Genomic DNA, 26,364 nt, shown 5'->3' with positions numbered 1-26,364 from the left:
CCCGTCTGTAGCTTCCACCTTGTTCTCCTCAAATGATTAGTCAGGTATGTTCTCAGACCTGGCCCAGTTGTTTCAGATTGAGTTCTGATTCAGTCTCAAGGTTCAAGATTCTTTATGCAAAAATGCAAAAAGGTAAATTGTTTTTTTTAGACACAAGTTTTGGCATTCCAAAGGGTAAAAAAAAAACAACAAACAACAACACTGACTCATAATTAAGGACACGGTCAGACAGGCTACAGTAGTTGTCACGCTGATTTCTCTATAGGCCTTTTTCAGAATGCAGAATACCGCTGACAGACACCAGATTGATCAGCGTTTCTGCTAACCTGGGGCATAGCTCACAATGCACTGTGAGAAAAGCTACAGTGATACTAACGAATGGGCTAATGCAAAGCAAAAACAAACCTGATACTTCAGTTATGTACCTTCTGCGCTGGGCCCTCTACAGATCACAGATCTCAGGGCCCCTGCACAATTGCCAAGTTGGCCTAATGGTTAATCTCTCCTTGGACATTTCATGTTTTATCTTTGACTACTATGTTTAGTTGCTTCTTCCATGAATTTCAAATTGTCCCTGGCTTAAACATGTTGTTTTTTTGCACCTGAAAGCTTTCCTTTCCTCTAAAATTGCTGCTGACCCCCTTCATCTGACTTATTTAGCCTTTTCTGTCATGGATAAACACAAACAATGCTTTTGACTACTTTCAGGGCAGATTTGTTATTAATTTCCAGCCTATTTTTCTTTCAATTAACCTTACAGTAAAAAGAAGCATGAGAAGTCTTCAAAACATTCAGCTGCATAAAATCTAGTTCTTGTGTATGCAAATTAGTCTCCTTTTCAGACACATGCATTCATATAAAATTATTCAGCACTGGCTGATTCTGTGGACTGTTAAATAAAATACAGAACAATATATTTTGAAAATAGTTGGATTGGACTCAATACATTTGATCTAGGCCTGGTTGGGCCTACTATGTTTTCCTATTTGATGCATTATTAAGGACAGTATCAGGGTTGTATGAGGTCGTGCCTGTATAATTCATGCTAGGTTGTTTAATACCATGTGATTTTCATGAGCTTTGCAATCACATGGTACATGCTGTTAAGTGAAACCATATGGTATTTTGCACATGAGTACATATATGTGTCATGGCAGGTCTTTCTCTGGCCATGTATCAGTAGATTACAGTTTACCATGTCAGGATTAAAGGGTAAGTGCTGTGAATTTGACATAAACACATATGCAGTATGATGTTACGTGCAGCTCCTTTGCATGAAAACTCTACATGGCATATGTTTCAGTGTCATGGGAGCCAGACGGGCTATGTTGCATTATGAGAGGGCTGCATGTAAGGACAAAGGCTTGTTCCTTTATTCACACTTGGCTTGGCACATAGAGAACATTTAAGCTGTGCTCAGTGTTTCCGTCGTTTACATTTTTTCTAAAGGTTTTGGATGACAGAATTTTAAAAATGCATGTCTAACAGTCAGTACAGAGATATAAATCTACAGTTTGTCCTTTTTTCTTGTCCTAGACTCTACAGAGCTTGGCAAAGCATCAGAAGGCCACAGAAAAAAAGAGACTATGATTTATGAATGGGTGGAATGAAAGGCCTGGTCTCACGTCTAAGTGATATGGTTTAATACTAAAATGTTAATGCCCTGTTTTTCTCTTCCAGCTGAGTCCTGTGGCGGTGTCGTCCAAGGACTGAATGGTACCATAGAGTCGCCTGGTTTCCCCCATGGGTATCCCAACTACGCCAACTGTACGTGGCTGATAATAACAGGGGAGAGGAACCGCATCCAGCTAACCTTCGTCACGCTGGCGCTGGAGGAAGACTTTGATATTGTATCAGTTTACGATGGACAACCATCGCCTGGCAACCTGAAGATGAGGTCAGATTTTTTGGATTCATTCGCTGTCTCATCCTCTTTCTCTCTTTTCTTTAAACCCTCTCTGACTCTCACTGTTTAAGTTTGTCCTCTTCTCCAGCTCTTCTCATCTTCCTCTTTGAATGAAGAGTTGGCATTTGGACAACAGCATATTTCTTTGAATACGCATTTCTTCTAGATGGGATATGACACATTGAGTATGAATTCAAAGCACAGTGAGTGTCAGCTTTAATTTGAGTTGATTTTCTGTCATATCCGATAAATACTTTGAAGAAGGAGTGTTTTTTTGTTCTTTCATGGTCCACTCTTTTTCATGGTGACAAAGGAGCTGGACAAAGCAAAAAAGAGATTTTACAAAGCAGAAACTTTGTGCAGTTTGAGGGTCCTCTAAATTTTTTTTTTTTTTTTTAACCAAAAAACACTACAAAAATATTGATACAAATATTTGAAAGTTCATAGTTCTCATGAAAATGTTTCACTTAATTTGATACTGAAAAATACAACTCATATCTAAGGCTTACATTGAAGCATTTTTGTCAATCCTGCAGGTCCACTAGAAGCACTCAGCAATTCTGAAGAGTTCAGAAATAGGAAAATAATATCTTTGAAAAGGTTTGTAAAAGGTTTGGCCAAAAACATTCTGGTAAAATACTGAACAAATATTTATCTTAAGCCCCACAAAACTAGTTTAAACTCCCTGAACTTCCAAACAGCTGAATGATTCAACCAGACTTTCTGTTCCTCCAGCCATCTAGTTTTTCCCACATAAATCAGGACGGACTGATGCGAGACCACAGCAGGATATAGTCAGGGATATTATCCATTAGTATGTTAAGGGATGACAACGCTATTACAGGGCCATAAAAAGTATTCACCCCCTTGGATGTTTTATCCTTTTATTGATTTTTTTTTTTTTTTTTTTTTTTGTGAATGTGTCTTAAGTGATTGTAGTATAAAGGCACCCATGTCTGGAAGGTTCAGTCACTGGTTAATCAGTATTCCTGGCTACCATTACACCATGAAAACAAAAGAACACTACTACCAACTCAGAGAAAAAGCTTTTTGAAAAGTACAAGTCGGAGGTGTATACAAAAACATTTCCAAGGCACTGACCATCCCTCTGAGTTCAGTTAAATCCATCATCAAGAAACAAAAGGAATGTGCCACATGTGTAAACCTGCCTAGATCAGGCCGTCCTCACAGACTGGGTGATCATACAAGAAGGAGACTAAGGCCACCAAGACACCTACAACTACTCTGATGGAGTTCCAAGCTTCAGCAGCTGAGATGGGAGAGACTCTGTGTACAACAGCTGTTGCCAGGGTTTTTTCACCAGTCAAAGCTTTATGAGAGAGTGGCAAAGAGAAAGCCACTGTTTAAGAAAACTCAGATTAAATCGGGACTAGAGTTCACCAAAAGTCATGTGGGAGACTCCATGGTCAAGTGGAAGAACGTTGTTGTGCTTTTTGACCATCAGACAAGCTGCTTTGTTTGGCGGACACCGAACACTGCTCATCACACCATCCCTATTGTGAAGCATGGCGGTGGCAGCATCATGCTGTGGAGATTCTACTTGGCAGTCCGCCCTGGAGGGCTTTTAAAGGTAGAGGTTATAAAGCATGCTTGGAAGAAGATTTGTTTTCCAGGGAGACAATGATCTGTTGCGTACAGCAAAAACTACACAGAAATGTTTTAAAGACAACAAGGTGAATGTTCTGGAGTGGCTGAGTCAAACCTCAGACCTCAATCCAATAGAGAATTTGTGGCTGGACATCAAAAGGTCTGCTCCCATGCCTGAAGAATGGAGTAAAATTGCAGTGACCATGTGCAAGCCTGACTGGGATCTATCCACACAGACTCTGTACTGTAATTGCAGCCAAAGGTCACCTACTAAATACTGACTTAAAGGGGGTCAATATTTATGACATCACTTATTTTACATTACATAGTTTTTTTCAAATGACATTTCTTTTGTAGAAATCTGTTTTCAATTTGACATTAAGAGGTGTTTTTTGTAATATTTTGTCAAAAAAGCCTAATCATTTTGACCATGATTGATTTATAAAATCAATTAGAAGGTAAAACATCCAAAGGGGTGACTACCTCTGATAGACACTGTATTCTAAAACCAGAATGACCTTTGTGTTCATTGTGCATGTAATGAATCTGCTACGGTAAGCCCTATTGTAGGCCCAGAACAGAGCAGTATTTGTGTGCAGCAAACCTTTTATTTTTTTTTCTATATCCATAATGCACTTGTTCCTGTTTTGAGGATGCAGAAAATAGTTGCACCTTAAACCACCTAAAGTCTAAAGTCTGTTTGGCAGTGTAATATTTAGAGGACTCAAGCAAGTATGATGTATATTGACAAGTTCACAACTCTCTACAGAGTTCAATCCATTCACAATGGTTGCACACCCGCATAGTTTAATATCAGTGCATTTTCTGATGAAGGTTTTAATGGGACAGCATGAGTGGAAGTTTTTGTTTCTGTTTGTTTACAGCCCTCCTCCATGCACACCCGCTCCAGTGCACATTTGTCTAACACAACACACAGAGGTAAACATGCTCTCTTGCAACAGAGAGTTGGATTTCTAATAAATCTCATACATAACTGTCACTCACATATGAATGCCTCTGAATGCATAGTCCACAGAAATAAATAAAAACTGTCCTGTGCCCTCTATGCACACATTACACAATACATCTGAGGATTCTCACAGAGATATAAATGTTTACAGCCTACCTTTTTTTGATGTGAAGGCACAGTAGATTAGTCAACATAAATCCTGTCTGATCCTTTTGTTGTGTGTGGAGATTGTTGTAATGAAGTTGCTTTTTTGTTTCTCATTTAGAAGTTTTCCCCATGTCTTTTTTAATCGTTTCTAATCTTCTGGAAATTCTCCAGGAAGATGTGACTTATAATCTTACACCACCATATTCATACAGTGTCCTGAGTGAAAAGGGAGAAGTTAAAAAGCCAACTGAAGTTCAGTCTACTATAGAACTAAAATCTGCAATGAAAATAACAATACACCAACTGACATGCACACCTATGTGTAACCAAGCCACTTAATTTTTCATTTTTTATTAATTTTATGTTTTTTATTTTGAACATGTTAACAAACAGTTTATCTGACTGCTTTGTCTGGGTTTGCCTACAGATTGCTCTCCATAAATATAGCAAATTAGCGACAGTCATGGCAAAGCCATTGGGCTATAGATAGCATGAGCTTTGTCAAAATAGAACCCATTGTGTTTCCTGTTTGACAGTATGTCTCTTTTAATGCACATAGCATTGGTATAATGCAATTTTCATCATATCATGTTCCCAGTATACTAGTAGATGAGTCAGGTGCTTGTCCAACATTTCTACATCAGTCATGTCTTTCCCCCGAGACACCCTCAACCTCCTCCAGCATTGACAGTCTCAAACTGTGACAGGAATATATGAACAAGCAACAGGGGTGGTCTGCTTGAGGTTTTCTAGAAACTTTTAGGTGTACATGAGCAGAGCTGGGGGTGGCTTACAGCAGTGGTTCCCAATGGGATTTCTTTGGAGCCCATCATACTTGTTTCTAATAAGCTGAGGGACCCAAACCCTAACCACCCTAACCCCCCCCCCCCCCCCCCCAACTCCCCATCCGGGGGTACCCAGATGTGTTTTACAGTGCTTAAGCCCTAAATGGTCTCTTACAACCTTTGCTTTGTTAAAATGTAGGAAACATCTAAGTGTTATGATAGATAAGTGCAAAGAAATGTAACAATTGTACACTGCAGATCACAGCTTTAAGACTTCATTCTGTTAGCAAAACTCACAAAATCAAATTACTTTTTAATAACTTCCAACATACTATACATATCTTATGCAGTGCAAAAAAAAGTATTACATTGAAATAACAATTAACAGTTTCTGCATTTTCAGAGGGAGATCTACATCTGGAACCAAGCATCTTTCTTTTCCAAAACAAATAGTTTCAATCATGAACTTTTCTACTGACTTCCTTCACAGCAGAAACTGCGGTGTTGAAATCACAGTGTTGAACATCTCAGAGTTGATTTAAACTCACAAAGAGTATTTTTAACTCTGCTGTGAATGCACCATTGGCCTTCAGTGTATGAGTAACCTATCACTGTTGATCCATTCAATGTTAATTGAGCTAAGCTCCTCCCACTGCCATTCCAAATCTCGGAGGGAGGGGGGTATCTGGGCAGACTTTTCCCATCATGCCCTTGGGCAGAGTGGTTAGGCTGGTTTAAGAAGTGTTTTATATGTGTTTTATGTTGCCTGTTGTACAGTGATCATTGCTGAGGTTCCTTCGCTCATGTTTCTGGTGGATTGTTCTTGATGTTAGAAACTTTTGCACCATGGGTGAAGTTACCTGCTGGGTTATGTGGCATCCCACCTGTAGCAATAAATGGACAAAAGTGTGGGGTGTTGGTCTTTATCAATGGGCAGTCCTAGATCTGACTAAGTCGCTCTGTTTCATCCTTGCAAGAGGTCACTATACTTTCCCACAGGTGTTCAACTCAAGGAGGCAATCTGTATTAAGTATGAAAAATGCATTGTACTGTGCTTAATTCTCAAAGTTAACACCCAAGGTAAAATATTAACAGTTTCTGAAAAGCAAATTTAACCCAAAACCCGCTGAACCTACATTAAGGCTTCTGCTGTGTACCCTACCTGCCCTTTTTCCAGAGGCTTAGGTGAAAATATTGATCTTCAACATGCTAGAAGTGAAATCATCAGTGTTCGTTTGACTCCCATTGTAGTAAATTTGAATTATCCAACCCCATTTGATCCACAGAGTCCCATTCTACTTTCAAGATAAAGCTAAAGACCCAGCTCTTTAGAGACTCAGAAAGCTCTTCACTCAACAAGACTCTTCTCTGCTGTTGCTCCCAGTGGTAGAATAAGTCTCCAAACTATAGTTGGTTTACCCTGTCCTGCTCTGGGGGTTTTGCACCCAGCTTTTTGTGAGTGATCACTTGGTATTTCAGTCAGTGTTTGTCGATGAAGACAATGGCATTGACAGTTATCATAAAAAAGAACCCTTACATACACCATGTGCATGCCTCTGACACTACATGGCAATACCTACGTCCGCTTGGTCTTGAAGCACTTGTAGCACTTACTGATGTCGTTTCCTCATGTCTAGATCTTTGCTTGTGTTGTTCTTACTCTCAGATGTACATCACTTTGGACAAAGTGTCTGCTTAGTGACACTGTGCAATTGTAAATTTAACCTTTTTTTTGAGTTCATACAATCCTTACAGGTTCTCAGTTAAAATAACACTTTCACTTTGGGTGTACATTTGAGGTACTTATACACTGAATTGTTGACACAAAGCAATGCGATATTGATACTTAATAAAAACTGCCACCTCACATTGAATACCTGTGATAAATCCAGGTGTTTTATGACAAAGACGGCGCAAAGAGACAGGCACAGAGCGAGGATACATGCTGAGTTTAAAGTTAGTCCTCAACCAGAATCAAGGACAGGAATGGAGGGGTCCCAACAGCGATTCCTGTACAACCCACAACACCTAAACACATCCAAACACATCTAAACACTCTACCTTCGGACGTGATGGGAAAACCCCTAGATTTGAAAAGGTAGTGGGCGCTGCTTAGATCAAGTGACTCTCTACAGAGTTAGATTAACACTGAATGGATCAACACTGACAAATAGCTCCAACACTGAAGGATATAGAGTAAGAAAAACCCTGAAAATTGACTGTCCAGATTTTGCACTTTTGAAAACACTTAGAGAACAATTAGATATTCAAAATTATGTTGGCTTTAAAGTTTTGTTGTTTTTTTTGTTTGTTTGTTTGTTTGTTTTTAGGTGTAACTATCATTTTTGCAAAAACATTGAATAGATTAATTGGCATTTTAAATCAGTATTTTTACTTAAGAAGGAAAGTAACTTAAGGATGAAAATAGCTTTTATGAATGCCAGATAAGCAGGAATATCCAAAGGGATCATGTGTCTGGACCCTCTCAAGTTTGGGCTAAGCCCTGGAAACAAATACGACTTCTTTCATTCAACATTCAAGAATCCATATTTATTTGTTTAATGTGATCTAAATCATGTGAAACTTCTACAAGCATTGTTAAAAACAGACAAACTGAAACTACAGACTTTTGCTTTTCATTTTTTTCATATTTATTGTTTATTTTAATCAGAGTTGACTTGTTTGATTAAATGGCATTTACTCTGCAAACAAAGTAGATTTAATGGCCTCTCCATCACAACAAGCCACATATAGGCATATCAGTCTTCCTAAGTGATAAAGGACTATCCCTTTGAAGGCTTGTCTTTATTTTCCTTTGTTTGTGAAGGCAAATATGTGAAGGAAGTCTAAACCATTGAAGATTTAATGGAGGCTCAATATTTGGTGGGTTGCATGACTACAGTATTGATGCAGAAGAGGCAGATAGAGAGTGAAGAAGGCTCATTCAAAGCGCTCTTCTCTTGTGTAGGAGGTGAGAGCGGGGATGCATTGAGTTGGGTTTGAGGTTTGTGTTGCAGTTCCACATAACAGTGGGTTCTTTTCCTTGAAAATATTGAGCAGCTGTGTTTATGTGTTAGTGTTTGAGTGGAATTCTTTATTTGTTCTCCAGTACCTGAAGGATAAAACCATAGACCGTAGACTTCACTAAGTGGTAGCTGTGTGGAGGCCTGCATAAAGAATGGCTGCTATTGCACAAACACTTGTTTTGATAGTCAAGGCTGAAATAAACACAGTTGTCAATAACTGTTATCAATGACAAAGAACTGGCTGAAAACTCAGGGTAAGACAATACAGTCAGCCTTCAGGAATACAATTATTGTTGTTATTGTGGTGTTTATGTAGAAACTGGATGCTATATGCCACATGAAAAATGGGTTTTTCATGAACTAAAATATTTGGATTAATTTGATGCCTGGACCCATCGCAGTCAGCTTTAAACCCTTCAACAATAGAAAGAAAGATAATATTGTCTCTTAAACTGAAATCTCTTTTTCTGTTTTCTTTCATCATTTATCTTAAAATCAGTGCCTGTCAAAGTTGATGCTTTTGCTATGGTCAGATAAACATCAGACATACATGACTCTTGATTGTACAGGACTTTCTTTAGCCTCTGTAAAAGACAACATTTCCAAGCCTATTTCTGCAAATACAGCACCTTCGACCCCTGCTGTCTGTGTGCGTTGAAAGTTTTTGGCCTGAAGCGTGCTTCTGCTGGGATAGTGGAACCACCAGAGTGTGCTGTCTGCAGTCCGTACATAAGGTGAAACGACAGCTGAACCAACAATGTCCAGTGCTCTCCAGAACTGCAGCTGTGGGCTGAGGACACAAAAGCAAAGTGTACTAGGAACTCACCTGAGCCTCAAGCCCTTCGGCTATTCTCAGATCACCTGCTGCAGAATGCTCCTGCCAGGACAACACTGAGCTCTCGTCTCTCACTGAGCTAAACCAGAGCTGTTCGACACTCGCATCTATGGATAAGAGAAATTACAGCAAGTATCCCATTTAATGTCAGAGATTTGCTTGATGTGAAATATTTTGCTTCGTGCCTGAAAGGGGCATCAGCAGTCGGACCCCTCTCTATATTTTTGTTTTTCCCATCTAGTGTATTTGCCCAAGAAGTGATCATATTAGGAGGACATATTATTGTACCTGGTAGCCCAGCCAAAACCAAACCCTGCTTCATCTTTTCACCCAACTCCTAGAGCAACCTTCCTCAAAAGAGACACACTGTATAATAGTGTCTACAGACCCACTAAGTGTCAAAGAAGTTGTCAATTCATGGTCTATGTACTGTATGTCTGGAGACATGAAATCTGATGGTATGTTTAAAATCCACATTCATTTTCACATCCCACTGAGTAATTATGATAATACCCATCTCCAACCATGGGTTTTCACAGCCATCTAAGCACACAGGAGTGCTGGTTTTAGCACAGTGGGGCAAGATGAGAAGGAGCTCATTTTCATTTAAAGAGACACACCAAAGAAAGGCTTGTAGAGCTGGTGTATACGGGGTCCAAAACCTCCTTTTGAGCTTGAAACACTATATGGACAAAAGTATTCAGACATCTGACTATTACATCAATTAAGACTGTAATGACATTGTATACAAAAACATGTATTTTAATATAGAGTTGCCCCCTTTTGCAGCTATAACTGCCTCCACGCATCTCAGAAGGCTGTCCACAAGATTTTGGAGTGTTTTTGTGGGAATTTGTGCTCATTCAATCTGTAGAGCATTTATGAGGTCAGGCACTGTTGTTGGACGAGAAGGCTGGTTCACAATGTCGGTTCCAGTTCATCCCAAAGGTGCTTGATGAAGTTGAGGTCAGGGCTCTGTGCAGGCCAGTTGAGTTTCCCCACATCAAACTACACAAAAATACATAGAAATAAATACTTTAGTTCATTATGAGAAAGAAGATTAAAAACAGATGTAATTCATGTGTGTATATTACGTTGTGCTTGTGTACAAGTTAAAGGGAGCATACGATTGATTTGTGCTTTTTGTATGTATTAGTTTCACACTTTTCAACACCTTCAATAAACAAGTGGACAAGCTGACAAGGTCTTCAGAATCTTGAAGTTAAGAAAGAGTTTAGCTTTTTGTGAAGATATATACGGCACATGTGTTGAAGACAGAACACAGTCCTTGAACTCGCTTTGTGATTTTACATGTTATCCCTCTTTGTGACTGAGTTGCTGTTGTTCCTAAACGCTTCCACTTTCTTACTTCTTCACTTACTGTTGATTGTAGTAGATCCAGCAAGGATGAAATTTCTCAGACTGTCTTATTGCAAAGGTGGTATCCTATCACAATACCACGCTTGAAGTCACCGAGCTCTTCAGAGCATCCCATTCTGTATCATAAATGTTTGCTATTTGAGACTGCATTCACTAGATGCTTGATACACCTGTGAAAATGTGTCTGAATGACAGACCTGAATTCAATAATTAACAGGTGTGACCAAATTCTTTTATACATGCTGGATATTTTAACCAAAGCGGCAGAGATGTTTCATTTAGACCTCTGGAGACTGTGTTTGAAGCTGGAAAAGGGTATAATGAGTCACCTTTGATTGAAAAGGACTTGAAACAAGCTCATTGGGAGGATGTTTATTGGATTTAAATGATAATGAGATTTAGTTTTGGTTTCATACAAACAATTTTGCAAACAGTGTAGTGACCAAGCTTAAGGCAATTCCCCCTTGGCTTCACCTTTGAAACTAGAAGCTTCACTCATGTTTTACATTCAGAATTGGAGGGAACAGATAAGAATAAACAGATTTTTTTGTCCTGCATTGCTGATGCAGATAGCTGTAGCTCTAAATTGGACTGTAACCGGTCAAAGCTAAACCCGTTGCCAGCTTGGTACTGGTGTTAATAAGCCCTGCAGTTAGTTGCCACCCTTTGGAAAGTCTAACATACCAGTAGAAATTCTATTGCTCAGTTAAAAGGTCTGAATTAGTAACCATCAGAAGCTTCTGTGCTTGAGTTCATTGACCAAACCCTGGAGGGATTTAGATCAAATGACTACGCTGTAAGGTGCAGGCGCATTCTCTTGTGAGCTTTGCTCATCTGTTGATGTTAGCACCTCTTTGAATGGTGTGGACAGAAGTGTGAAGAGACAGCTTAAGTGAGACCACTGCCCTTTATGCCCTCAGGGTGCTTGTCACTGTGGACCAAGCTTACGTTCAGCTTGTGAGGCTTCCCTCGGCTCCCGCTGAGTGTCAGGAGCTATTCATTCACAACCAACCCTTATCGGAGTGTAACTGATGTTTTTACATAAATATAGGAGCTCAAGTTAATCTGCTGCTGCCGGCTCCACGGCTGAGCTCAGCAAGGGCAGTGGTCAGCCAGTTGACCTAAAACCCTCTCCTCCTCTCAGCTTCTGGATGAATGATGCAATACTTCCTCGTATGAACCCATCAGACTGCCCACATGGACGGTGGGATGTAACCAAGAGGAGCTGACTGGCCTCGGTTTGTTCACAAAGAGGAGAAAGGGTATATCTTTCAGATCCTCTGTGTGGGAATTCTGCGATCTCAAAAATAGAGGAGGAAGAAGGGCTGACCCATCATCTGTGGCTTCCTCTGAGCAGCTGCAGCTGTGCGTCAGCAGTATTAACTCGTCTCTATCCACCTCTCTACGATGACTGATCTCAGCACTGTGAAAATATTTACCTCTGAAAATGGAAAGATTCTCTCAAACTGGGGCCACTGATCAATCTCTGTCTGTGTCTCAGATTCTATTACGAAAGGGGGAAGCTGCTTTTTAAACTCTTTCTTCAGACACTGCCATTGACTTTCACTTGAAAATCTTCGCTTTTTGAAACAAACTTCCCATAAAGATGGAAAGTGAAAAACAGGAAACTGCTGAATAAGTAGTTGGGAAAGTTTTTGTGAAATTTCAGTGCTTTTCACTGTAAAACCTGTCCTCATCATAATCCACTGCTGCCTCAACTGACACCAATGCAGCCCAGGTACAAGAGAGATGTTTTTATAGTCAGTAGTTAGCCTGAAAGGTTGTGATGAAAAAATACTTTAATCAGATGAATTTTAAAATGGCACACATTGCAAATCTAAATATTTGATCAACTTTATGAAAGCTGTATGCCTTTGTAACATAAAGTTAGTTGCAAAACAAATTTTGTAACAGCATTTTAAAAAAGGAGTTCAACTTTCTCGTAGTCAAACAAGTAGTCTAAAAAAGCTACATATCTTGTGTAGTTATTGTTGTAATTAGCTGCAGGCCCAAAAATGGCCTGGCCCCTGAAAGACTCAATAAGGGTCCTTTCCAATGGGATACAAAAATAGAAACAAATATGAGCTGAATAAAGAGTGCCAGTGCCTCCCTCTGGCTCAGATTCACCCTGCCGGGATTTGATCAGCTTTTGAAGATTGTTAACAGTATAATGTTTGCATCAATTCCCTTCATAGCAATCCCGACTTTTAGGCAGATCCTGGAATGGCTGTGGACAGACCAACATTAATCCTCTGATGTCGACATTGTTGTATATGGCAAGAAGAAACCCAGGCTCCAAAAAGTTAAATAACTTTTCAACCAGATATTAATGATGCTATGCCTTCATAATCTTTACAGAAGCTTTTCTAATGAGCCCGGTACTCGGGTGACTTTCTGGAGTCTTTAAACATGAAATGCAGTCCAGTAAATCCGATGAGTAACATCTATCCATTTTTGATCGTTGCTGCTGCTAGCTTAGCATGCTAACTCACCATATTGTTGTCCTACAATGCTTTGCGAAAGGCTCTGGCAACCAATGGCAGGCTGTTCTGTCATAGCGTCACACTTTACGAAACTGGGCATGTCTTTGCCCATAGATCATTTAGGAGAAGACCTGAAAAGTTCATAGTGGAGAGAAAGAGAGACAGAGAGCCTGTGGCGCGGTCCTCTGTGTCTCTGCAGTCAGGAGCTGCTTTCAATAATGGCACAAAAACAACCAATGCAAACAAGTATGAGGAATCTGTTGTAAATATGTGAATACATTGAAGACTTTTTTTTCACAGAATTCTTTTTTCAATTTCTGGCACCCAAAAGATGGGAAAATAAGTTTGTGCCCAAAAAAAAAAATAAATAAATAAATAAAAATTAAATTAAATTAGTCATTAGTCATCAAGAGTTCTTATCTAGGTTTAGTATTTTCTTTTGTATTTAGAGTCCAAACTTTAACTTTTTTTAAAATCCAAGTGAAATTACTGCAAACTCCACCATTTTAATTTGGCTGCCCATTTAAATGATATGTGTAGAGCTTGACTGTGCACCTCGGGGTTGATGTTTTGCAAGTTTTTTTTAAGCAGAGAAGTCTAGGTGAGAAAAAATGTTGAATAAATAGCCAATGGCTCGAAAGGCCTAATAGTTAAGTTCAGATTTCCTCCACATAGTATTAATATAACAGGAGAAAACAGGCTTATACTATTTTAAGACAATGGGATTTACAGTTTGAAACAGACTACAATTTACCAAAACAACAACACATAAATGTTGAATTTTTAGCAGTGCAAAATATTGAATTTTGCCAATATGCTGATATTGATGGATTAAATTTTTCAGTTCCGGTTTTAAATAGTACTTCAGACCTAACACTTAATTTCTTAAAACACTTTAAAGCTGTAGGTTGAAAAAAAGAAAAACCTCCATAAAAGTTTAAGGAATGAGGATGGGCTAAGAAAAACCCTTCCTCTGACACAGGTCCGTTGGTCCTGCCTAAAGCTCTTCAAACATACTCATAAATACTGTGTCTATTAACATTTGTATGTTGATATTGGCAGAAATGTCCATATCAATTGATACTGACAATTAACTATTTAAGCCATCACCTTCTATATCATGATGATAATAATGTAACATCCTAGTAATCCTTGTTAATAGGACATTTTTAGTGTTCAGATAAAAAGCATAATGTAAGTATAATTTTGCCCTTTTCCCCCTTATCTTTGGCCTTGATGAACTGTATTATCTTGCCTGAATAGATGACAGCCTTTGCTGGTTCACAGCTGATGTCAGCAGTGCTAGCACACAAGCCTTCATCCTTCTTGCACATTAACACCTACATATGTGTTTATGTTGAGTAAAAGACCTAGCATAACCCAACAAAGCTACTGATTACATCATTATCTCCATTTTCAAGATTGAACACCGTCAAATGGCTCCACACTATACACAAAGCAATCCATTACATATATAATATTTAAACGATAATAATACCTTATTTGATTTTGACTAGTGATGACAGTGAAGTTGGTCACCGAACTGTTGTATAGCTGTCTCTGATACAGTACCTTAATGTGTAATATATCTGAAAATAATCTGAATGCCATAATCAGAATGTTAACATGACACTGTCATATTCATTTTCAAGGGGCATAAACTTTAAAAATCCTCTGTAGTGTATGCTCTTTGATCCATTGTCACACCTGCTGACACTGGATTTGATTCTTGGTTTGCCTGGAGTAAGGTAATTAAATGAATGTTTGTTTTGGTACATAAAAAGAGTTGGGGAGTTTTACTGTCAGGTGTTAGAGCCTAAAAGTTTGTGTTGTTGCTGGGAGAAGTTGTTCCTACAATACTCATCCACACTGACATAAGAGCTGCTGTTACGGCTGAGCATATGTGGTTTGATGATAGGTGATGGATTCTGAGACTGTAACCTTATAGTGGCGAAGCTCCTATTCCCTAAGAGAAGCACTTGTTTTACTTCACTTTTACAGTTTATTTTTCTGTCCTTTTCCAAAAATCTTTTCCTAACCTGACTTGGTAGTTTTTGTTTTTTAAACCTTGTTTGGACCAATCTTCCTAGTGTCAAATATAAAATAAACTTTTGAATTTCTGAGTTGCAGCTGGACTTTTTCAGATTTAAAGTAAGTTTCTTAGAACCACACTGTGAGCTGTTATAGAGTCAGGTCAGAGGGTAAAGCAAAGCAAACCATTGACATTCTCACTGTCATGAACCCCGCGGCTCTTCTGTCAGCAACTCGCTGTGGATCCACTGAGGCAGCTGCACATGAGGCGTTTGCAGAAGTGATCTGTCAGGCTGAACTTGGGCCTGCAATTTCACCAGTTAAGTGATGCCTTTTTGATCCCAGCGGGGAGATTTTTTACTCTGTATTTGACCCATACTCCAGCAAATTAATGAGTTCCTCAGAAGACCACGAACTTCTTGCAAATGCATTTCTTTAGCACTGAGTACAAACACATCTGCCCTCCTTAGACCTTTATCAGCACAAACACTGTGCACACTAAAAATCCCTTCTGTGTATTTTGTCCACTGAAATAAACAGCACTGGGTGTCTCTTCTACCACAATCAACGTTACAACTATTCTCTGTGCAAAAGAAGACACTGCAGCTATTTCATTACTGTCTTAGTACAAACTAACACTGTAATGCCTTACACTAACTATGTTACATGCTATCTGTTATTAAGTAAAGCATGCAGTTCCTATTGCCCAGTGCGAACATATTATTATGTTTATTTTCTCACATGCTAACGACCCGTAAATCAATCCAAAAAGGACTGTTCCTTAATGTCTGTGTAGAAAAATTCTCTCTTTTTGACCAACCAGCTTAAAGCAGAATTTCCCAACAACAAAAAGAAAAGTATTTAACTCATCATTGACAAGAAGCAATCAAAAAACAAAGCAAACTTGAATGCTATTCTTCCCTTGATAGGGAATATGCAGTTGCAGAATACTTAAGCACTGTGACTGATCCATGGCTGAGGAAATGTTTGACCACATTCAACCTCACCATGGAGAGAGGACGCCATAGAAAAAGCTGGATCCCTAAAGAGGAAAGACTATGCATCCACTGCAGCCAACAGGAGGTGGAAACAGAGCTGCACTTTCATTTTTTTAAAGATATATTTTTGGCCGTTGTATGCCTTTATTTCTAGAAAAGAGGACAGTGGATAGAGCTGCAACGATGGATGAGAGAGTTGGGGAGGGACATGCGGGAAAGGAGCCTTGAACCAGACTTGAACCAAAGCCACTTGTCTCTGTACATGGGGCGTGACCGAACCGCAAAGCTATCTGCACCCCAGAGCTGCAATTTCTAACCACATGTCTTTATACAATGACATCAGAGAGAATTGTTTTCCTCTTTTCACCAGCAAACAAAACAATTCACCAGCATGAACAGAAGCTTCCATATCTGCTTGGTGAAAGGCAACAGTGTGCAAATGTTGCAACACATCATGGGAGCTGCTGTGACCCAAAAGAGCCTCAAATACCACACCATCTTAAACAGGACTGTGAAAATTTAAGAAAACACATATAAATGACTTATTATAGAAGATTTATAGATTTCTTTTTATAGATTTCTGCATTATCTAACCATAATTTTAAAGTTAAACCCATTTTTAAAAACTGATTATAATACCTTTTTCCTTTAATTAATATTATGATAGGTTTGTGCATTGCATTGGTAATGAAACTGAGGATGTTTTCCATGCTAGCAAAGCCAGCTGAACTGGATTAAATTGGAATGAATGGAATAAAAGAGAGATTTGATTTTTGCTTTAAGACAATGTTGAGACAATGCGATCAGACAAGAGTAGCACTAACCTGTGTTTCCTTTTTTGTTCTGCTGATATTTGTTATGTCATAAAGAAAACTTAATCTGGTAGTGAAATTGCACGAGACTATCAGCAGGTGCAGTATTAGTCCCTGAAGATGAGATCACTGAGGTAGAATGGTGATAAAACCTTGAGACTAGAGCGTCTTTTCTTCACATGTAGCTCTCTCTCTCTGTCCCCTATGGATCATCTGCTGCCTAGCTGAGAAACGTTTGCTCACACAAGTGCACCTGTACTACTTTTACAAGAATAAGCAGCATAATATGACCTGATATGGTTGGTTTTGACTTCACACCTGATATAATTATGAGTTTGCATGTTTGAGAGGGAAAACTGTGTGATAGGTTTAAATAGCTGTATAACACAAAAGTATAAGCAAGCAAAGTCTATGATCTCCCAAACGTTTGGGGTGAGACAAAATGAAAGAAACAGTGCAATGCCCGCTCTCCAGAGTGTCCACAGCACTGTTTGGGTGAAAACAAGCTCTGTGTTTGAATTGAAGTAGATTAAGATGCAGCTGTAGCAAAGTGATTAAATGCTATTGCATTGCGTTTTAAGCATCAAATAATTAAAAAGCCATAACTTGCCACATGGGTTTTAGTTCTTTATTGACTAAGGAGAGTAAAAGGAGAGCTCTGTGTCTTTTTTTCTAGAGAGGATTATAGTGGTCAAATGTCAGAAAACTACTGGGATCGCTCTGCAACAACAGGATCTGTAGTCTGCTTATATAAACAGATGTTTTCACTCAATCACCAGCATATTAATGACATTTTAAAAGTTGAGAATCAACTCATTTAGCAAGGTTGAAGAACATCCACACAGTGCCGCGAAAAAATATTTGCCTAATTTCTGATTCCTGACTTTTCACATATTTATCAAACATAAATGTTTCGGATCATCAAACCAATTTTAAGATCTCACAAACACAACCCAAGTAAATACAAAATGCAGTTTTTAAATGATTATTTCATTTATTAAGAGAAAAAAAAATCCAACCCTCTCTGGCCCTGTGGGATAAAGTAATTGCCCCCCTTGTTAAATCGTGAGTTAACTGTGATAAACCACAGTTCTTGGAAAGCTGAGTTTAAATTCAGTGGCCACACCCAGGCCTGATTACTGCCAGATTTGTTAAATCAAGAAATCACTTAAATATAAGCTGTCAGACAAAGTTAAGTAGGCTACAAGATCTCCGAAAGAAGCGCATCATGCCACAATCACGAAGCAAAGCCATTAGCCCTATCTCCCAATAGTGAAGAATCCTTCAAAAAAATTCCTGGATCCAGACGGTGATCTGGATCATTCCCAAAATCTAATTTGCCAATTACTCCCTCCCTGGTGGGGTGGAGACACGGTTAGGCAAAGCATTGGCCTTGCTACGTGTGGACTGTCATGGTGGAAGCACCCATGGTCTCACTGGATGACTGAAAGTCATGGCAGAGGGTGAATATTCCTTTATTCCTCCCAGCATTGTGAGTATTCTTGCTACAATCCGCTGTCTTTATGTCTGTTACGCTCTGACTGGTCTCCTCAACCGGGCATGCGTCTTTCAAACTCTATAAACTCCAAAACTTTGAATAGAAAGACACCAAAAACATGCTGCTGGGATTGAAGTTACTCATGTCTGCCATCTTCTGGTGTAAAGTGGTAACAGCGCAGACCTCCGCCATTAGTCCTATCTCCCAATAGTAAAGAATCCTTCAAAAAATTACTGGATCAGTCCCAAAATCTAATCAGTTCTTCCTTGTGCCATTTCTGACATTTCCTGAAAGTTTCGTGAAAATCCATCCACAACCTTTTTCAGTTATGTTGCTAACAAACAAGCAAACTAACTAACTAACTAACTAACGAACAAACGAACGAAAGAACGAACGAACTAATGAACGAACGAACCCACCCGATCACATAACCTCCTTGGCGGAGGGAATTACGCTACCACCAATCAAGTCATTTTGTGCTACCCAGGCTGGTAAATTAGTGCATGGTTGGGTGCAGATGCAGGTGTGTGTGTGCTTAAACCATGTTACTTTGCTGAGAAACAGATAGATCCAAAAGAGTGCTATTTATGAAAGGACAAAGAATCAACTTTCACAAAGGTAAAAGAACTTGCCAAGGTTATATCGCCTTCTTTCTTTCATCAGTTTCAGCCACAATGACTGTTACTACTTCTGCTGAAAGAGTCACATCTTGCGTTATAACTGAAATAATATCTTTTTTTGACACAACTAACGTACACATAAAAAAATAACCACATGGTGTGCTGAGAGTCCTGTCTGGTCTGATTGTATGACCAACATCACGATTAGTCTAATGTTTGCATGTGCAAGAGAAAAGGCTTTATTGTGCACTGTTGACAAAGTTTGTTTAATAATAATAAAGTAAGACCTCTTTGGCACATGCCATGGATTTGGTGTATTTATGTGTATTACTGTTATTTCTAAAATGTTGCCTGTACACCTTTAAAGGAGGCTATCACTTCTGTGTATTTGGCACACACACTATTTTTTCTGTATGAGTGCATGGTTACGCATGTTCAGTCAAGCACCAGCATTAACAGACACAGATAATTACATAGTACATTGATTAAGGCACTTAGTATCGCTATATGTAATTAACATAATTATGAAAAGGTCATATAACTGTGAAAACACACACATGGGTGCACCCTTATAAAACAATCCCAAACTGTTAATGCCAGCACCACACAAATACAAAACTGCCTTTAAATTGACTGTAAGGAAACACAGTGGTTAAAGGACGACCTCTCTGTATCACACTGGTTCTGCTCTGGTTCAGCACGACATAGTTATGAGGGGGAAACACAACGAGTAAGTGTTGTTCTTCAAAGACTGTAGCTTCGGAAGATCCCCACTTAATTTGACTGCTGAAGGATCACAAAACACAGAGAATGAGGCCAGTGTGGTTTTTTTCATCCCTCATCTCTTAGAATGATGTTATGCTAAGTAGGAGCCCCTCACAGCCAGCATGGATGCAGTGACTGAGTACAGAGACTAACAACTCTCTGCAGTTTACATGTGCGCAAAACATCAGAATCTCACAGCGAAAACTTCACTGTGGCTGTTTTTACACATGCACTCATGTCTACTAAGTTTTAGACAAACCTACCTCTGAAATTTTCCTGAGTTCACACATCCCTCACAGAGGGAAGTTCTCCCTGTGGAATGGAGTGGGATCTTATGAGGTAAATGATTGTATAAAAAAGCTACCAGAAATCCAAGATGGTGGACAAGCAACAGACTCCATGACTTTGTATCTAATGGAAAAGATCATTCTGATGTGAAAAAAATAACATAAATCTGCCTTTTTATGTACCCAAAGATCACATTGATCATGTCATACAACCACCTTTTACCCACAGGTTTGCTTGTGGTGAAGTTTCCTGATTATTGCATTCAAATTCCATAGGATGCACTTTAGAGCTGATTTGACCCTCTATAATGCCTACAAAGCACATGCTGACCCATCTCCTACCTGGGCCAGAAGCTCTAGTCTGCTCTACTCCACACTAGATCGGACCATGCTTGATCTTTTTTGAATGATGGGCTTCCGATGTGTGTCAAGCTAAACACAGCAGATCAACTCAGATAGGAAGGACTTGGTACAAATTGCTAATATCGTATCCCCTCATTTTTTCAACTTTATGTCAGAAATTACACCAAATAATGTTGTTCTGTTCCATGATCCAGCTTCTTTGGCCTGAGCTGTGCCAGTTTAAGCTCTTCTCCACTTCAGAAACACATCAAGTGGGTTAGGACACATGATTACCTGCTGCCTTCAGACACTGGTTCACTCCACCAAGAAATTTTCCTCAGGGGCTGGCAAGCAAAGGTTTGAATGGAGTCAGGATGAAATATCAAGCCATTTGCATTCTCTGATTCAGCTCACGCTCATAATTTTGGGAAAATTTGGTGCATTTTGTGCATGCGTGCAAAGAGCTAATCACTGTTTTCTCCCCTTAAGTCTCAGCTCTTAGAAACCCCTGGAATCCTAATGGCACCTCTGTTTATTTGTTGTATCGGTTTTTGCCGCTGTTCTTTGCTCCTTGCAGCTTAGTCAAAGACATCCTCTTTACTTTCAAGTGTTGTACTTCTTTTCTTGGACTTAAGGCAACCTGTGATTCCATAATACACAAATATGATGGGATTATTGGATTATGGGATTTATAGATATGGATAAACCCTTTTCTGCACTACCTTATGGTAATCCAAGTGAGAGCATTGGTAGAGCTGCTGCAGTAGAGTTGTAGATGAATTCAGAGAGGGCTGGTTAAAGAGTGATGTGTCTGTAGTTGAATATATCCAGATTTTTTTTTCTTCTAGCAATTGAAATGATAGCCTAGTCCTCATGCTGTTTGTCTAATTGTACATCTAGCTTTGAATGTATTATGGCTACCATTGTTTTAGAGCCCTGTCCCGTACTTTCTGATGTTTCCTTTGTTGCATTAACTACCTGCAAAGTGGCTCTGTGTAAGATTGTTTTCACACCTGAAAGACCAAGGTTTGTGTTTTTGTTACATTTTCTATATTTGGTTCAGCTGGTTTAGCTTTCACACTGAAATAACTGAAAACAGACTTTACATGACAAACCTATGTGATATCATCATCCATGTAGGCTGGGTGTCTCTGATGTTTACATTGATTGGTTCGTTGGCAGGTGTCTGATGTCAGCACAATGAATAATGTGTGTAGCTTGCATGTAGAAAAAAATTAATGAAATAGTAATTTCCACCATCATTGATTAACTACTGACAACAGTGCGAATTTGAAGAGCAGTACATAAGGCTAGCTTGAGTTCACCTTATGAGCCTCCTCATTAGAAGAAGACGGTGTGCAATCCTGTAAGCCATGGCAATCCTCAATCCTTCAGTTTGGTCCAGACTGAGACCACCTCTTTTGGTCAGACCAAGCTTTGGCCATGCCATCTAAACATGCCATTAAGGTTTGGATCAAACTGAAAAGTCAGAAAGTCTGGACCAAATGATGAAGGTGTGAAAGCACCCTAAGGGTTTCTGCCGGTGTAAAACTAACCTGGCAGGCCAGATGGATTTGTTTCACAGATTTGTTTCACAGATCCATCTGGAAAACCACTCATAGACAGCAGAACCTTTGAAAAAAAAAAACTCAGATGGTGATTAGATGAATGTTCTGTCACATCTTTACGGGCCAATCAGAGCAACATAACACGTGACGTAGCCGGTTCCGAGATGCGCCCCTACCGAAGGAGTAAAATCCGTGAACCATGGTGACTATAGATATGTCAGTATACAAATGTTGTTTTTGAACAGAAAAGAACTGAAGTGCCAGCTGAGAGGAAGATCAGGAGAGGAAGATGGCACTTTCTTCCAAGTGGGGAGGGCCAACCTAACCTGGGGTGATGCTTACTCCCCACATGACATCATGAAGGGAAAATCTGAGAATGGCTTGTTTCAGCACACATTTTCTGAAAGATGGTGGGGGGGTGGGGTGGTGGGGGTGGCATGTTCTCATACTTGAGGGGGGCTCTTGTACATATTTTTGTTAGAAAAGCCTGAAAAAGTGACTTTTGCATAGTGTCCCCTTCAGTGAAAAGGCAACAAATTAACTGAATATTTGAATTGTAGAGCTAAAATCATTTTACAAAAACAAAAATAGTAATCTGCATAATCTACCAACACTAAAATATATTTTAAGAAGAAAGAATGGTACATAAAGTGCCTGTTAATGCTGTAGATATGTGCTGTGGGCTGTGGTTTGAACATGCAGAACTGTGGAAAGGCAATGTCAGCCAAATGCCTCCTTTACATGGCGATGATGGTTGATAAAGTGATCACAGAAAAATAAATGAAATATGTTTCTATTAGCAATGCAGGGAAACTGCACATTTGCAGACTGGCTGAGATATTTGAATCTGGAAAAAGAAGGATGCATGGCTTTGTTCTTTCTTTGCATACTGACTGACAGAGAAAGGAAGAGCAGGGAAAGGTTATCAGGGAGACACTGTGAGGTTTGTCGAATGGAGCACAATCAAGAGAGAGTAACACAGAGAGAAAACGGAGACAAAAAGAAACTCAATGAAGAGGCTAAAGGGTAAGGTTTGTGCTGCAGTGAGTGTGTGTGATAGAGAAAGAAACGGGTCAGCTAGCTTTAATCTGCGCACCTGCACAATGCACACCCACACACACTGTGACACTACCAGTTATGAGTCATTTTTACTTCATTGGTCAGTAACTTTAACTTCCTGGTTCATTTAATCTGCTGTCAAACCTTTCTCTGCTTCTCTCCTCTCTGCATCTTCTCTTGTTTTTTCCACTATTTCAGCTAACTTTGTCACGTGCATGAGGCACACTGTATGACCGTATTAACTGATATCAATCCGTCATCGATCATGGTCAACAGTAACTGTGGACAGATGCCAGGTTCTTTACATTTTGGTATAGCCAGGAGTAAGCTTCAACAGATAGCTGGCCAAGTCTTCCTCTGCTGTTAAGAATTTACATCCGCAACACAAATGCCATCATTTCTTGGTCTATTACATCCCACTGAGTAGCAGCTACTCATCTGTTCAGCAGTTGAACAGTACTCATTACATGTAGACCTCACTCTACTTTACTTCAGCGGTATGAGCCTGAAAAGTAAATTGATTTTTGAGTCATTTATTTGTAGTCATGTGGTCTTAAGCTTGCCAAAATAACATCGTGATGACGCAGATTTGTAATAAGTAACAATTCAAGCTTTGTCCTGGCTGCTCTCAAGAGGAGATGAAAACAACTTCAAAAATATTTGTCTAATGGAGCTCCAATTGATGTTTTCTGATTTCGATATAGAGTACCTGAAGGCGGCATCAAGCATGTACCTCAGGTAGAAATGCATCATCTATGGTTTTAGAAGCACCTTTACACAGATGTCTCTTTATAGACAAAAATCATCATCAGACCACTACAGGGCAGAGCAAACATGTCATTAGAGCTTTTGCTCTCCACATGGACTATTTGCTACTGCATACAGCAAAACATGATGTCTATTTGGTCAAAACAGCTAAGAAAAATAACATAATACAAATAAAATCTGAACATTTCTCATTCTGGAAATTCAGACCCCTGTGAACTGATTCTACATTTATCTAGGGCCTGTAAATAGAGGTTATTTGATAACAATAAAAAGAAGAATATCACTGGTGTCAGGCCAAAACCTTGTATCCCCATTTGTCACTTTTAAATTGTTTTTCATAAATCAGTGCTATCAATCACCCTTGAAATCTGCCAGTGTCTAAAGTGTCTAAAAGATGCTGACTGTGACAGTTTTAAGTTATTTGAAAAATACATTGTTTTATTTTCATTCCCTGAAAATTGGTGAATTTGGAGATTTAAATTTTTGGCCCGATGCCTGCAATATGTATGATGAAGAGAGAATCTGTGAATCAATGAATCATCAAGATTTGGTGATTAGAAAGACACACTCATCTGAATAAATCAAAAAATAAAAATGAGAATATCTGGCATTTTTAATCATCAATTCTCAGCACTGGTCATAAATGCAGTGGTTTTATTTGTGTTTTTTTTTTAAACATAGGCTAGTCCAGGATTGGAGAAAAACACCACTTGAGGCAGTAAAGTGTAAATCTAAATACAGGAAACGGCTTTGGCCCCCAGGCTTATGGGGCGCCCCAAAGGCTGACAAACTTTAAACACAGCATTAACTAAAAATGTGCACAATTTGCAGCAACAGTAGGAAACCTCCCTAAAAGGGTCCCATCTTACTGCAGTGGTTTATAAGCAAGTCAGTGAGCAAATGCCTCAATGTGGAGGTGAGAAACATATTATAACTTTATGTAGCATTAAATGCATGGTATTTCTCTATGATGTTTTTATGCTATCATGCAAATCCCACTTTCGAAAAAGTTTGGACACTGTGAATGTGAATAAAAGCAGAATACTTTTTTATGCATTCATTTCCAACCTATCCTCAACCGAACTGACAAACTTATTTTTCCTTTTTTTTTTTTTTCTTGTGTAAACATGCATTTTGATTAGGAGACTGCAACACGTTCTAAAAAAGCTGAGTCATATTTTTAAACAACATTTTTGGAATAAGTTAAGGTAAGGCAATTTATTTACCTTTTGGTTTAAAGTGAGTCAGCCTCACACTTTAACAAGTTCATTAGGTCATTTTATCGGTCAACTTTTCTGTCCATGAGATCAGAGCAGCATTCTTTAGAGAGGCTCTTTGGTATTGGAGAATGACGAGTGGCCATGTTTTTATGTATATCTTGGATATTGTCCTTTCCGATTATAGACATCAAAAAACTATATTGGCCCATCAAAGCTCTACACTTCTACAATAGTTATAGGACAGGTTAGATATGTATAAGATATAAGAATATGTCTCTTGTCAGACTGACAAATTTTAAACCACAGAAGTGGCTAAAAATGTGCAAAACTTGCAATGACAGTAGGAAACCTCCCTAAAGGGGCCCCATCTGACAGCACTGGCTCATAAGAAAGTCACTGATGAAATATATCAATTTTGAAAGTGAAATCCAAACTTTGTGTCTTAAAACAGCTTCTTACATCAAATCAACTGTACAGCTTTATTCTTGGAACCCCAAAAAAATACATTTCAATTGCGACACTTATTTCCCCAGATAATGAGAAAAATATAAATCCATCTCAGCGTCCACTCTGTAATATGTCTGCCATGGCATTTTGTTGTCCAGTAGTCATGTCTTTCTTAAAATTTGAACAGAAAAAAGGCCTTTTTCATGGAACCATACAGTTAAAGTGTGGATTTCAGTTGAAACAAATGAGTAACTCTAATAGATTTAATTTTCAATGTCACCTTTACTCCTCCTCCATAGACCCTTGTAAACTTATACTACCACCACTCTCTGCAGAGTAAAACCACACTTTTCTGAGAAAAATAGGCCAACACTAGATAACCAGGCAATGGAACTAATCCAGGAGTACCGCAAGGGAAGGACGGAGAGAGAGAGAGAGAGAGAGAGGGCAGGGCTGCTGGAGGAAGAGAGAGAGAAAGAGAGAGAGAAACATACAAAGAAAGAGACGTAAGACTGGAGAGGGACTCACACACAAAGAGAAACACACACACAGGATGCTAAAGCTAGTAGAACTAAGTCCCTGTGCGGTTGGTAGTTCTGTCCGTCTGTCTGTGTCTTATTGTATTCTTGATAATTCTCTAAGCTGCTTCAACTTGTCACCAGCACATCACAAAGTTGCGAGTAGTTTTCACCTTACGATACAAGTTCAACTCAGATGGAAACTGAAAGAGCCAATGCTATTTCTGCCAAATACGCACTGAGATTTTATGTTCTCATTATGCATTTGTTCAGCTGAATGCTGAAGCTGCT

At 39.1% G+C, this 26,364-nt stretch overlaps 1 protein-coding gene across 1 annotated transcript in view; it reads left to right on the top strand.

Annotated features, from left to right (window-relative positions):
- Positions 1-26,364, top strand: part of LOC121512451 (CUB and sushi domain-containing protein 1-like) — an 821,118-nt gene that overhangs the window by 189,604 nt on the left and 605,150 nt on the right. Inside the window, exon 2 of the mRNA XM_041791732.1 lies at positions 1,681-1,897. Coding sequence (XP_041647666.1) covers positions 1,681-1,897 — 217 coding nt within the window. The remainder of the gene's footprint in view (positions 1-1,680; positions 1,898-26,364) is intronic.

This window comes from Cheilinus undulatus, linkage group 1, assembly GCF_018320785.1.
Source record: "Cheilinus undulatus linkage group 1, ASM1832078v1, whole genome shotgun sequence".
NCBI classification, from domain to species: Eukaryota; Metazoa; Chordata; class Actinopteri; order Labriformes; family Labridae; genus Cheilinus; species Cheilinus undulatus.
Note: the sequence above shows the minus strand (reverse complement) of the source record. Positions and strands in the feature narration are given on the sequence as shown.